This window comes from Ammospiza caudacuta, chromosome 12 (assembly GCF_027887145.1).
Source record: "Ammospiza caudacuta isolate bAmmCau1 chromosome 12, bAmmCau1.pri, whole genome shotgun sequence".
In the NCBI taxonomy this organism is placed as follows: domain Eukaryota; kingdom Metazoa; phylum Chordata; class Aves; order Passeriformes; family Passerellidae; genus Ammospiza; species Ammospiza caudacuta.
In genome coordinates this window covers 17,196,005-17,210,483 of record NC_080604.1, presented here as the reverse complement: position 1 = coordinate 17,210,483, position 14,479 = coordinate 17,196,005, and the positions used below count along the sequence as shown (strand labels likewise).

Sequence of the window (14,479 nt, the reverse complement as noted above, 5' to 3'; positions counted from 1 at the left end):
TAGAATGGATGTTGCTTTAGAGCTGGCAGAAAGCTTTTTTTCTCTCTTGTCAGTGAACTTTAGTGCTCTTCCACAAAAGACCAAATTTGTTCCCTTCCTGATTGAGTTTCAAACCACATCTGCTCTCAAGTTTGTAAGCAAATGTGAAAATAGCCATTTTTCTCAGCCCTTTGTCTATTACAGAGGAAATTTATGTAAAAAATAATGAGAAGTTAGGTTGAAAAAAGAAGCTGTTAAAGGCTGAAAAATATCAGGAGTGAGATATCCCATGGAGTTTGAATCAAGCACATACAATGAGCAGTTTCAATATGAGAACTGTTTCTTTTGGATCCCTGCCTTAGTGTGCATATTTTTCCTTGCATTATAGTGGTGCTGCTGGATCTCATGAGGCTCCCTTTGCTGTATAAGCAATTTATCAGGTTTAACTTACATGTAGGATGTGTGAATACTTGATTACTTTTACTCTGAGAGGGTTTAAGGCTGCAATATTGAGAGTGAGCTTTAGCTTAGCTGATTTTATCTAGCCTTAAAATTTTTATCACCGGTGAAGTGTGTAGTAATGGCTATGAAAGCAATTAATAACAGTAGTGACAGAATCAAGAGACTGACTAATTTATCATTATAGATTTTAATGAGGCCTATAATCTAGCAATAAATATACAATATATTCAAAAGTATGGAATTATAAAATGGATGATTTATTTAACTTTAATTCTAAACTAGTCTGCAAACCAAAGGTTGTAGAGAGTGGGCTTGTAAGAACATAATTCTTTTTGGTGTTATGGAGCAGAAGGATGAAAATAACAGAGGAAGAGAGTTTAAATTAAAATTAAAGGAGGGGGAAAATCATTGTTTATCTTCATTCAAAAGGCCTTTAAGCACAACAGTTTTGTAGGTGTGGGAGGTACCTTGTGGACAGCTTCTTTTTCATCTCAGTCTGCTCACTTGGCAGAGCCTGGGAGCTGCCTTGGCTGCTGCATCCCTGCAGCTCTCAGAAGATGGGCAGCAGTGGAAGTGGCAGCAATACTTAGGAAAAGCTGTCTTGGATTTCAGACCAAGCTGGTGTAAAGAGACCCAAATGTGAAAAGTTATTATAATAAATTTAAGATTCAGTGTTCAGTGTGGAAACTAAGCTTAGTTACTGGGTTAAAAGTGGAAATAATTTAGGTGTCATTGCTTAATTGGATCGTTTAGCCTTAAAAGACCTTGTGCAGGAAGATAGTTAGCCATTTTGTAGCTTGTTAGTAGAATCTGTGGAACTCAAGACTGTCCTGACTTTGCATTGTGCAGCTCCTGTGACTGTGGGTTGCTCTCTGCTTTGCAGTGTGTGCTGAGCTCATTCTGAGAGAGATCAGGGCACATTCCAGGGACTCTCTGCTGCTGCTGCAGTGCTTACATTGCAGTCAGGGGTTTGCAGTGAACCCTTCCGAGCCCAGCTGCCTTACACTGGGCTAAAAACACACTGATGTCGTGGTGGAATGCGTTCTGCATTTTTAAAGGAGGCACACACAGTAATTAATTTATACAGAGTCCCTGCAGATAGAGAAGCCAGACCCCTGAAAATCTCATGGTGAGACAGAAATTTGATTAGGAATTCATGTGAGACCTCCTCCCTTTGTCCCAAGCTCTGATTCTGTAGTGTGGGAGGTCTTGTCAAAGTAGTCCTGAGTTCCCTCTGGTAGAATGCCTTTTGTTCATGAGCAGGGGAGCTGTTCCCATACATCTTGAGTTCTTTACAGCAGTTTATTTTTGATAAGCTACAGCACATTTTAATGTAATTGTTAACATGCCTAATTTGCAGCCACACAGTCGTATCAATAATAATGGAAAGTTGTTCGCAGGTAATAAATTAGCATAGCATAAAACCAGCAGAACTCTGCTTCTCACTATATTGTTTCACGATCAAGAATTCAGTAGTTAAATATACACAGCAGTGGGCTGAGAACAAGCTGTTCATTTTTGCTGCAAGCAGTACCAGTGGACCAGAGTAATCATAGCTCCCAAAAGCAGGACTGATTTTATTGATTTTAAATAGGCTTTCATTACAGCACTGAGCTTATTCCAATTGCAAGGAGTATCACTGCTGTTTGTATTCACAGTGCTGGCTGAGGGAGGGAGAGGTTTTGTTGGATGCCATGTAGAGGCTGTTTGTCCCTCAGTGTTCTATTCTGCCCTGCTGAAATAACTGAATTTATTATAGAAAAACAAGTACTCAAGGCTTTTTTCCCGTGGTTAAATTTTTTTAGATACATAGAGCCAGAGCCAGTTCTCAAATTTTGAATTCTGTGTATTCTTCTGAGGAGTCAAGGTCTTGCTTATTTATTGACATATGACTTAGGGACCAGCTGTATTTTAATTCCATTTCTTTAAAGGATTCTTTGGAAATCATGGAATCACTTTGCTTGGAAATGATGCTAAGATGACCAAATCCACCCGTTTAACCCAATACTGCACAGTCCAGCCCTTAAACCCATCTCTAACACCACATCTGCACCTCTCTCTTTTTCCATAGATTAACGTAAAAAAGGCAAATAAGAGAGCTGCTCAGTCTGAGATATTAATGTATTCAGGTTATAATTAGTGAAGAACACATGCTGTTACCAGCAATGTGTCATTAATTTGCATGGAGCAGTTTGCAGCTATTTGTTGCTAAATTAGTGACACTTCAAAGCTGTCGGGTTTTTGTATTGTTTCTAATGATAAAAAAAATATAAATCTGTGACTAAAAATCCACATATGCACACTTAAGAAGCAGGCTGGTTTGTTATTTGGTTTTCTTTGGAGTTTTTGTGTTTGTTTTTGTGTTTTAATTTGCACCAGGCTGGTCAGTCAATGGCCATATACAGAAGTTGGTTGAAGCCTTAATGCTGTTGAAAATGTTGTACTTTGTGCTTTAAGGTGGTGTACAGGCATGTTGTTTGTGATAGGTTTTCTTCAAATCCTTTATGTGTAACTGCAGAATTCTCCTTAAACATTTTTTCCAGTGTTACTAGAACAGTTTGGAAGGGTATTAATAGAAATTAGTTACACCTTTCTGGTTTTAATGAGTTTAATACTGACTTAAGGTATGTTTTTTATATTTTTCTCCTTAAACCTGGAGGTGAAGGTGAATTACTTCAAATATTCTAGCTAACCCCACATTTTTGTTTTGGCATAGTCTTTCATAACATAATTAGGGAATTCAGGCAGGAACAAACAAAAACTTTGTGTGAGCATTTCTAGAAATCAACTCTTTAGATAAGATGGTGACATTAAGGAGTGAATCAACTTGGTAAGTACTGAATGATCAACCCTAGTTACTGTAAAATGAGATCTGGATGGTTCATTTAATTTTAGAGAGTTTGGGCAAATAATTATGGAATTAAACTGCTTCCTGTTGGTTTCCTGCAGGGCATGAAGAACCTGCTGTACTGTGCTCTGCTGAGCTGCTGCATTGATTAGTTCTTCAGGTCTAATCTTTACGTGGCTGTGCTCACTTTCTGTCTGTTTGTTTATGGGTTTGATAGCTGTTTTTCTGAAGTTACTCTATTGCCTTGATAGTCCTCTGGTGGATTATTAAAATGCACACATTAATTCCTTTCTCTAGCTTCATTTGTTGGAGCCCAGTGGAGATAATTGGTGCTCATGGAAGGTTGGGAATGAGGCTGATGATCACTCCCAGAACTGATACCACCCATCACTGACAATCAAAGCTCACATTTTCAGGATGGCTGGAAGCTAAAATTGATTTAATTAAACGCTTACAGCATCTCTTAACAATACCATATTAGATTCTTTATCACAGCAGCTACTGTGATTTTTAGAGTTCGCTTGTGCAGGTTGAAAAGTGATTTATAGTTTTAATTCATCTTAATTTGTGTGCTTACGAAACATTTTAGATAAAACTTTTTGTTGCATTTAAATTTCCTTCTTATCTGCCCTGCAGTGGCATGAGTAATAGGGAGCCCAGAACATGAATATATTGGAATGCATGAAATATTTTCAAGGAGAATGCTTTTAAAGTTCAGAGTGATATATGTCAAATGTTACTGAATGGATAAGCATGTGGAGAAATTTTAGAAGCTTAGAAATTAAGCATTTCTTACAGTATCTGTGTTAAAAGTAATTATTAATAATAATAGTAATAGTAAGTACTACTATGTTAAAATATAATACCTGTGTTAAATAGAATATTTGTTTCATAATATTTCTCCTATTCTAAGGTTCAATTTTTCTTTTTGTAGCTGCTGAAATTTATTATACAGGTACTTTGGAATGATGCTGTGTCAGAGCTTGCCTGCACCAGAAATTGCTGCAACTCAAAACTTACATTTAATAATCTTTAAAATGTTTCTACAGCCTAGAAAGTCCGTATGTGTTTGATTGAAAGTATCTGTATCCTCTGTGCCAATTAAACAGTAAATTTGTCAATTTAACAACAAATCCTCCTTGATACTTAGATAAAATATTATTGTCTGAGGTGTGACCTAATCCAAACACCACTGAAATCAGAGATTTCCACAGACTGCAGGAGAGGGTAACAATGACCCTTTTCCAGGCACACTTGGTGATCTGGTCATATTAGGATTTTGCAAAGCAGCCAGCACTGTTGTGATGAATGTGCAAAGTGGCAGTGGTTGTTGTTAATAAACATCCTAAAGGCACCTGGGAGGTGTTCATGGTTCAGGAATTTGCCGTGATCTGGAGCTGCAGAGATGATGAGTGGTGATTTGGTTGGGTTGGTTGTTTTCCTTTCCCTTTTCCCCCCCTGTTTGACTCTGTGAGGATGTCAGGATTGCTTTTGTTTGGAATGTAGGACGTGGTGCAATTGCTTTTGTCACTGTCTTGCTGCTCTTTTGTGTTACTGAGCCTGTTACACTCAAATTGCCAGAGGTCCAGGTGATGCCTCACAGACAGATGAAATGTTTTTGTTTCACAGCTCCTGCCCCTGCTCTGCACTCACCTGTCCTTTGGACATGGGGATTTCTCCTTTAAGAACCACATCCATGCATTTCCTTCCATGTGTTCAGAGCAAGGAATGCAATTTATTTCCCTTGATGAGCATTGTTTTGTTGTGCATTCAAGACAAAATATGGTCTGATTTATGTTTAAAAACTGTGCCAGTGTGTGAGCCATGAAGCTGAGCTGGTTGTGTGTGGTTTGTTGTGCAGGCCATGGAGCATTAGCAGCTTGGTTCTGATCTCCACAATGACTTATTTATCCCTCTGATAATCTGTGTATCCCTTAAATTCCTGGAGCAATTCTTTTTTTGCAAGGTTGCTTTATAGAAGTGATGAATTTACTCTTCTTTTGTTGCTCACTAGTTATAAACAATTTCTTGTTGGTTTAAGAGTCCAATCTGGAAATGCTTTTTGATCTCGTACTAACAAGCTCAATAATTGACAAACCACAGAATTGCAATGTTTTTCTTTGTAGAGGCAAAGGAAATTGTTCTGAAGGCACAGATTCTGGCTGGAGGGAGAGGGAAAGGTATTTTCAATAGTGGATTGAAAGGAGGAGTTCATCTAACTAAAGAGTAAGTACTTTCAGTTGGGAAAACTACATAAATAAATTGCTTCTTGTATAATATTTAGGCTGTTTACAATAGCTATGGACTGTTTCTTTTAATATTTTTCAGTAAACTAACATTTTTGCTTTGTTTGTAGCCCTAAGACTGTTGAACAGCTTGCTAAACAGATGATTGGGTACAATCTGTCAACCAAGCAAACTCCAAAGGATGGTGTGACAGTTAAAAAGGTAAGATTTTGGCCTCTTGAAAGTTGAAAACTATGTTCAGCTGCAATTTTGCATTAATAAGCTGGGATGTACAACATAGATTTTTTTTCCATCCTTCTCCAATTCCTCATTGATTACATCTAATTGATTAAAAAAAATATAATGTTACTTCTTCAGTTTGTGTATATATTTTGTACCTTAATTTTGCCATACCCACCGATGGAAAAATAAATTGTTTTCTCTGTGAATATTGAAAGGAATCCTTTGTCATAGGCTTATCTCCCAACAAATAATTTCTAAATGGTGATACAGCTGCACTATAGCATTAGCAGTACACACTTATTGACATTCTGCTTACAGAAACAGTAGATATATGGTTCCCTTTAATAATAATATTATCTGTACTTCAGTCACCCTCAGGTTTGTGCAAGTCTTAACAGAGTGACAGATGAATCACAGAATGGTTTGAGTTGAAAGGAATCCTTAAAATTCCTTCAGTCCAACCCCCTGCAATGAGCAGCTGCATCTTCAGCCAGATCAGGCTGTTCATAGCCCCATCCAACCTGGCCTTGAATGTTTCCAGGGATGGGGCATCCACCCTGCTCTGGGCAACCTGTGCCAGCGCCTCACCACCCTCCTTGTAAAATAATTCTCTCTTATGTGTGGTCAAAATCTGTCTTCTTTAGCTTAGAACCACCTTGGCTCATTGCAACAGGCCCTATTAAAAAGTTTGTCCTTATCTTTATTGTATGCCCTCTTAAGTATTGAAAGGTTTGCATGAGATTTTTTTCTCAATTGAAAAATGTTTCTGAACAGTAGATTATCTCTTCTTGTGGTAGATACAGACTAAAATATATTCATGGTAGTGGTTGAGGTACCAGATAACCATGGGAATTCATTTTCCAATGATGGTGCTTTCTGCAAGGCACCAGGATTCACTTCAGCATAAATTATTTGCTCTGTATTGGCCTAAATAAGAGAAACAAAGATTCAGCAAGAGTCTCCTTCAAATTAGTAAAATTCTTTGAGTCAGGGAATCCTGGCAATTGCCTAGCTGCTGTATCTGTTTTTACCTCTTGCTTTGTTTGACTGAGCAAGAATCCTCATACAGGTAAGTAGTCAAGAGCCACACTCTGTCTGATGCCAGGAAATCATTTGGCTTGAGCTGAAGGAGCTGCAGTTCACATTTAATATCCTGTGAACAGCTTGGTGTATTAGCATAGAAGGGGAAGAAACACCTGTCTGGAAAGATCCTGTCTAATGAGGGTGGAGGAAGGTGTTCAGGCAGTTCTCTTGGGGACCAAGGAGAGCAGATTTCCATCCACTCCTCAGAGATGTTCTTAAAAAGAAATACTATATATTAAAATAGGAGACTCGGTATTAACATTAAGGCATGTCTGTCAGAGATCCTGATAATACTAAGGATATAAGACAGGATGTACCTTTTCCATATTAAGGCACTCTGCTTGGGAAAATTAGTACTGTAAAAGCAGCTTTCCTTTATAAGTTATTTATTTTTATTCTTTTGCCCTAGTTGGCCTGCCTTGAATACATCTATACAGAAATTCTACTTTTTTGTCAGAGTGCAAGCCTGTTCATCATTGACAGATTCAGTTCTGAAACAGAAACATCTGATTTTCTTTGGAATTGATAGAAATGGAAGAAGGAAATGGGTATTGGGGGCAGTTTTGACGTGGATTATTCAAAGGATTTGTATTAGGATGACTTTTGTGCCATGTAGCTATAGAACATTTAACCTGTGGTTCCTTTCTCCCCTCCACGTTTGTGTGAATGAACAGTGGGCAGGACCAAGCAGCTGGGGCAGAGGTGAAGTTTGAGGTGAAATTTTCACTACTGAGCTTCAGATATTTACTTTGGTGGTACAGGACTGTGCACAGCCTTGAGAGACTGTGTATTTTTGCTTTGCTATAGAGTTCCTAGGAAACTGGTATTTTAATGCTGATCCATGATAAACCAATGTGATGCTTTTCACTGGAAAAAGCTGATGATTTGCTCATAGACTTTCATCCTGATTACAGAGTTGGCTTTTAAAAGTATGTTGGCTTTTAACTACTATGTTTTATATTTTTTGGTATTAAGTTCTTGATTCTTGGTAATTAATGCTAAGAGCATACACCCTGCTTTAAATTAATTCAATTTGTCCAATGTTGTGCTTATTAGATAGTGAAGAAAGCGTGTTTAAAATTATGCACTACTTCATCAAAAAACTGTTTCCCAGCAGAATTATGTCTGTTTTAAAAGAATTTCTCATTTACAAAGCTAGCTCACGTTGGGATATTAAAGGTAGTTAGAGGAGCTGAGGCACTCAGGTTTGTGGTGTCAGGACTACAAAATCAAACACTGACATTTTAATCAAGGGGCAAACTACAATAATATTATTAAACATATAAATTTAGCTAAGTCTGAGATATCATTTAATGCAGTGGGAATGTAATGCACTGAAAATGCCAGGCAGGCTCTTTGGGCTTGCTAAGGGCAGTGGGGAAGGTGAGAACAAATCACTGGCATTTTTCTATTTCAAGGCATGGACTTTCTCTCTGCATGTATGGAAGAGATTATGTTCTACATGTACTTAAGGAAAATTGCATTTCAGGAAGAAAAGGATTTGGGCTATTTAAACTTTTCAGTGTTCTGGACATTTGAGTGGTTTAAAATACTCCTATGTTTAAAAAAATTTAGGTAATAAGCATTTTTCAGAAGGAAAATATTTATTATGTCACTTTCTGCGAGACAAATGAGCTAGTGTCAAGTCAGGGAGTGGAAGTCATGTACCTTTTACATCTGTTTGTAAGCAAGGTATAAAAGGTAGAAATTTTCTACAATTAGAATAATTATGTAACAGAAAATGACGGTTTCAGCTTTCTTTTTCAGCTTGTGCACCTGTTGCAGAATTTAAAGTGTGTTTGTGCCTGTTCAGATTGATGTTTCTCAAATTAATAGCAATCTCTTCAATTCCCTCATAACTTGGAACCTGTTTCGTGAGTTTACATAAAATCCTCTTATGGCATTTGGAATTTGGAGAGCCTGGCTATCTGTGATGACAGTCTTCTCTTATCATGACAACCTGAGAATTCACTACCTGTGTTTTTCTCTCCAAGCAATAACAGAATGAACATTTTGCATATTTGATTCTGTTTGAGAAGAGCTGTTACAGTTACCCTCATGACATTAGATGTGTGACTTAAACTTTTAGGTAAAGATTTGTTAAAGAGAAGCAAAGCTTGAAGTTGTCAGGAAGTTTTAATGAAAACTGATTTTTCCCCAGGACATTTTAAATGTAAATATGATATGGTAAACAGATAATGGTGTGTCATATTCTTTATCAAAAGCAAAACAGACAAAATGTGAGAAGAGTCAACAGTCTGTAGATTCAATTTCCCTGTTCTTAACTGTTCATCAATGTGTTTGCATTAATTCTATTGTGTGAGTGATAGGTAGACTTAAATGATATTTAAAGACCTGGAACACCAATTTCCTTGGCTTTGCTCTGCGTCAAACAGGGAGGATCGTGAAGGAAAGTTATTTTGTTGGGAGGAATTAGAGATATTTCACAATCTAACAATTTTTTGTGCTAAGGTTTTCTACTGCAAAGTAGACTCTCAGTAGTTTTGTGAATTAAGACAGAGAAGTATCCGATGATGTTGACATTGTTAATTAGCAACATGAGGACAATCACTCAGGCTGGAAGTCTCAGTTGAAAATACCTGATTTAATAATGTTAGTTCCACCTGCTGTGCCTGCAAATGTATTCCTCAAAACTTGTGGAGTGTATTCCCATCCCAAGTCTGGCCCTGACCCTGAACTCTGTGGAAACTGAACAGCTCTGACAAGATCCAGTAGGACCAGTTGGTTTTATCTGACTTATGTCTAAAGCAACTGACTCACATTTTTCAGATACATTGATGCAGGATATGTAAGAAGGGGAAAGCATGGATGCAGGTAAAAATAGTAGCAAATCAAGGATGCTTTCCCTACCCTTGCTTGTTAATTTGACAAAGCTTGGCAGGTAGCCAAGCTATGTCTCTGAAGTTGTCTTTTAGCATCCCTCTGTAGTAGACTAAAATAGGCAGATGCTTTTAAGTAGTACAGTAGTTTTCTGCATTCTTGGTTCTCTCTTTCACCCTCTTTCTTTAGTTTCCTTTTGAACAGTTGTTTATTTGAACTATTCCTTTACATCCCCTTGTGTTGTGTGAATAAAGTGAGGTAAAAGTAGAAAGAAACAAAATTACTATAAAGCAAATTTCTTCCAAGTCAAAAACACCATAAAGAAATTTCATCTTTCCTTCAATTCTGAGCACTGATGGCTTTATTTGATTTCTTGTTTCTTACAATTTTTTCTCCTCTAATACCTACTACCTGGCAGAAAGTCCCTACATTCTTTCTTATGTACTCTGGAACAGACTGTCAGAAATGTGACTTGGGTGAAAGTATAGTGCATCTTTCTTGTTTATAGCCCTTGAACTATGAAAACCCAGAAATACTCATTTGATGGAGCACCTTGTGCCAGGTAGGCAGAGTTTTAGGGCTGCAGGTACAAAAATGCCTCTTGGATCTGCTGACTGAGAGAATGAATTTCTCCTTGTGGTTTATTCAGTGATGATCATTGTCTGCAGTCATTGTTCAAAACTGTCACTTCAGAAACAGACCTTGCTAGAAAGATGTTGCCATTTAATCCTTCTTAATTATATTAATACTTGGGAAGTGATTTTCCTGATTTCTACCACTTCCATTGAAAGATGGGAATTAGTAGTTCTCTTAAGGAAGAATGTAATTCTAATTAAATTGCAGAGGTGGCTACTTCACTTTCAGATTGAAAAAGGGAGAAAGGTCACAGGGTTGTAGTAGTGCAGTAAAAGCAGTGAAACCAGTGTTTCTCTTCAGGGTAGCAAGTATCAAACTGCTGCATTTTAAGGCAAAGCAGAAGGATGAGTCAGAAGCACTAATGTTTTCTTTTCTTCCCTCTCTGCATTTTAGGTGATGGTTGCAGAAGCACTGGATATTTCCAGGGAAACATACTTTGCCATTCTGATGGACAGAGCCTGCAATGGACCTGTCATGGTTGGCAGTCCACAAGGTGGTGTGGACATAGAAGAAGTTGCAGTAACTAGCCCAGAACTTATCTTTAAGGTATTGGAGTAATGTTCTGCAATAACATTTTTCTCTGTCAGTTATCCAAAAGAATATTTTCCCCCCTTTCTCCTCCCATTTTTCCTTCTTCTCTGTAAAAAGGAGACAAGAAGAACCATAAAAATAGTGTTTCATCAAATACAGGATCATACCCATCATCTAGTAAATGAAGCATATTTAACATCTGATTTTACTAGAATTTTTCAATTAGAAAAAGATCTTAAACCTGCCTGTTATGTGATATGTTAAACTTAATATCTGAAATGTTTTATGAGTGAATTTTACTTTCAGTAAGGTACACTGTTTTTTCACAGGTGGGTTGGTGCCAATACACTTATTGTTTCTGTGGCTGTTTTTCTCTAATTGACAGAGTTGTTAATTATTTTTTTGTACCTGCAAGACTTTTGCATCTGAAATACAACTTTTGTAATTGCTTTCTTAATGGTGACTACACTGAAGTATTTTTTAAGTTACTGTGGCATGATAATGAGTAGACAAGCTATTCAGCTGAGAAAATAATTGATACTATCAAGTATAATTATTCAAAAAATTGTAAAAATATTTAATGTGCACTTAAAAAAATCATATAAACTTCACGGTGTTACTGGCCAGTGACACTCATTGCCTTGAAAATATTCCAGAATATGTCATAAAAATTAACAGACTAAATATTCGTCAATGCCATCTGTACAGTAATTAAAAGTGAAAACTGGTGTCACATTCTCTTGTCAGCATGCCACCCTGAAGAATTATATATTTTTTGGAAGGACTGTTTCATAGTCAGTGTGGTAATTATAACATCCCCTATAGGCAGCTGCTGTAGCCTCAGTCTCAGGGAGCCTTGGCAAACAGCCAGGCTTTAATTACTAATTTGCACATGTACACCAAGTGTTTTCCTTTTGAAGCTATAACCCTCCATTCTGATTGAATATTTAGTTATATTCATGCATGTTACTGTTGCAGGAGGAAATAGATATTTTTGAAGGCATAAAGGATCATCAGGCATTGCAGATGGCAAAAAATTTGGGATTCCAAGGACCTTTGCAGCAGCAGGTAACTCGACTCCCCCCTCTGGCTTTAGGCTGAGGGCTTTTTAGCCCAGCTCTATGTTAAATGTTTTCCAATAGGAAAGGACACTTGGAAAGGCCAAGTGTCCATTAAATCAGGATCATTTTGACATTCTAAATACTAAATTACTCTATGTAATTGTCATTAGGCTTTAGCATTTTGAATAAGCTCCTTCTGGTTTTAAAGTGTGAGTCCCTTCTCTTTTTAGCAGTTGATGGCAACATGCTGTTTCCCCATGTGGGATTCCTTTGTTTTCACTGGAATTCCACTGGCGCTCTGTAAATGGCATGGGTAGAGCTGATTTTGAAAATTAGCCCTTAAAATGAGGAGAAATAAAAGTGTGTCTGGCTTTGTGATTGGAACCTTTTAAATTTTTTTTATTTTTCAACTCAAAAACAAAAGGCTGACAGCATGTTGTGTTTTCAGTATCTCTTTTCTGTACATATATATTTTGAATATATATATTTGCCTATGTGCATCATTTTGGACAGAAAAGAGCTCATTTAAGCTGGCCTGTTTTTTTTCTGCAGTATGAAACTCATTTTTGTAGAACTACTTTATTTTTAATTCAGCAGTTTTAATTCTTTTCTATCCTAACATGCAATTAACAAATGCATAATGATTAAGTTGATTAACACACATTTGAAGATTTAGCTGTATATATAATGAGGAGGAATGATTATGTAGAACCTTTCAACCCTTGAAGAGTTCTGGTACTTAATAATTAACAGCAAATATGTATGGACTTTTAAACAACACATTTAAATAATGCTGCTGGAATGCATTTCTTCCCTCGTGTAGTCAACTAAAAGGAATTTACTGAAGCACAGGGACATCCTTTTTATCCAGACAAATCCTGGTATTTACTTATACATTCTCTAGTTCTAGGCTGGGATTTTCTGCTTGAAGAGGCTCAGTTCTTATAGACCCTGAGAAAGGGAAGCGTTGACATTAAGCTGCCTGATTCAGAGAGGTGCTGAAAGATGGAGCAGCCTTTAATAAAAGTGAAGTGATTCTGGTGTTCTGGTGCCATTGCAGAGAGCACTGTGGCAGCAGCAGCTTTCCAGGTGGCCCAGAGCCAGTGTGGGGTCATGGTGGTGCTGCCTCCCCAGTGTCACTGCTGAGAGCTCCCCCCATGCTCTTGGGGTGCTTTGTCAGCCTGAGGGTTTGTGCCAAGGAAGCTGCTGCACATTTACAACTGATGGGTTTTTTAGGGTCAAACCCACTGAGAATGCTTTGATAACTCTTGAGGAGGGCAGGCGTCCAAAGGAATTTGTGCTGCTTCCCAACTGGGACTCTCTAAAGAATCTTATCACAGAATCACAGATTAATGTACGTTGGAAGGGACCTTAAAGAACATCCAGTTTCAACCACCCTGCCCTGGGCAGGGGCACCTTCCCCTAGATCAGGTCACTCAAACCCCATCCAGCCCAGCCTGGAACATTTCCAGGAATGGGGACTCCACATCCTCTCTGGGCAGAGCTGGGATTGGGGTTGAGTCTTTCCACTTGTGATATTTTCTTTTTCATGACTGACCTCATAGGGGAAAGCTGACTTATGCTTTCTTTATTCTAATTCATTTCACTTATCAGGAGAGGTCCTAAGTATTTTTTGGGTTGTGTACTTCAGTTAGTTGATCAGTAATGAGAGGGAAAAAATGGAGTGGTTCTTTATTAGTGCACTTCATCTGCAAACTTATTTCAGCTAATAGGTTCACAGTGTGTAATGAACCAGAGGGATTTTTTAATACACATTCATGTTGCTGTTTTTAAGTAGTTCTATTAGTGGAAAAATATTAAAAGAACAAAAGACTTGGAAATTAGTAGTTAGTGGTGATATTTTCAGCCATGGAATTGGGCATGGGGATAGATGGTGAGGAGTAGTAGGGAATGAGCAAGAGTATCTTGTCATGAGTAAACAAGCAGGCTTCAGATGTGAATTCTTCAAGAAAAGAATTTCAGACTGATATAGGAAGGAGAAATAGATATTTTTTTTTTTAAGTCACCAGAGAGCACAAACTACTTTGTGGTTTGTGACTTTAGACTGATTAATGTGAATGCAATTCAGATCTTGGTGTACCAGAGAACATTTCATTATGCTGGTGCCTTCAGTCACTTCCCAAATTAAACTTTTCATAGTAATTGCACTGTCTATTTTGTACAAAATCTCCAGTTTGTATAGTCTTTAAATGCACATTTACTAAATCTTACACAGTATCATAATGCTGCACTGTAACAGCACAAGTGACTATATGAATATGGTTAAGAAAACAGAAATAAAAGCAGTAATTATCTAGAATTACTGTGCAATGTAATACTTTAAAAATAATCAATAATGGTCTACCTTTGCCTTGCAAACATGAACTTTTATTTTTCTGTGTGGTAATTGTAAATCATTTGATCACATTTAGGCAGCAGATCAAATTAAGAAGCTGTATAATCTTTTCTTGGAAATTGATGCCACTCAGGTTGAAGTCAACCCCTTTGGTGAAACTCCAGAAGGGCAAGGTAAGAAACTGAAGGAAGCAAATGAATGCATTATAATTCTT

The 14,479-nt window shown here is 37.4% G+C and overlaps 1 protein-coding gene across 2 annotated transcripts in view; it reads left to right on the top strand.

The window, feature by feature from the left end:
- SUCLG2 (succinate-CoA ligase GDP-forming subunit beta) overlaps positions 1–14,479 on the top strand; it is a 108,152-nt gene that overhangs the window by 45,779 nt on the left and 47,894 nt on the right. For both annotated transcript variants that reach the window (XM_058812709.1, XM_058812708.1), the window contains exons 3-7: positions 5,416–5,515; positions 5,646–5,736; positions 10,711–10,863; positions 11,827–11,916; positions 14,342–14,438. In XM_058812709.1, coding sequence (XP_058668692.1) covers positions 5,416–5,515; positions 5,646–5,736; positions 10,711–10,863; positions 11,827–11,916; positions 14,342–14,438 — 531 coding nt within the window. The remainder of the gene's footprint in view (positions 1–5,415; positions 5,516–5,645; positions 5,737–10,710; positions 10,864–11,826; positions 11,917–14,341; positions 14,439–14,479) is intronic.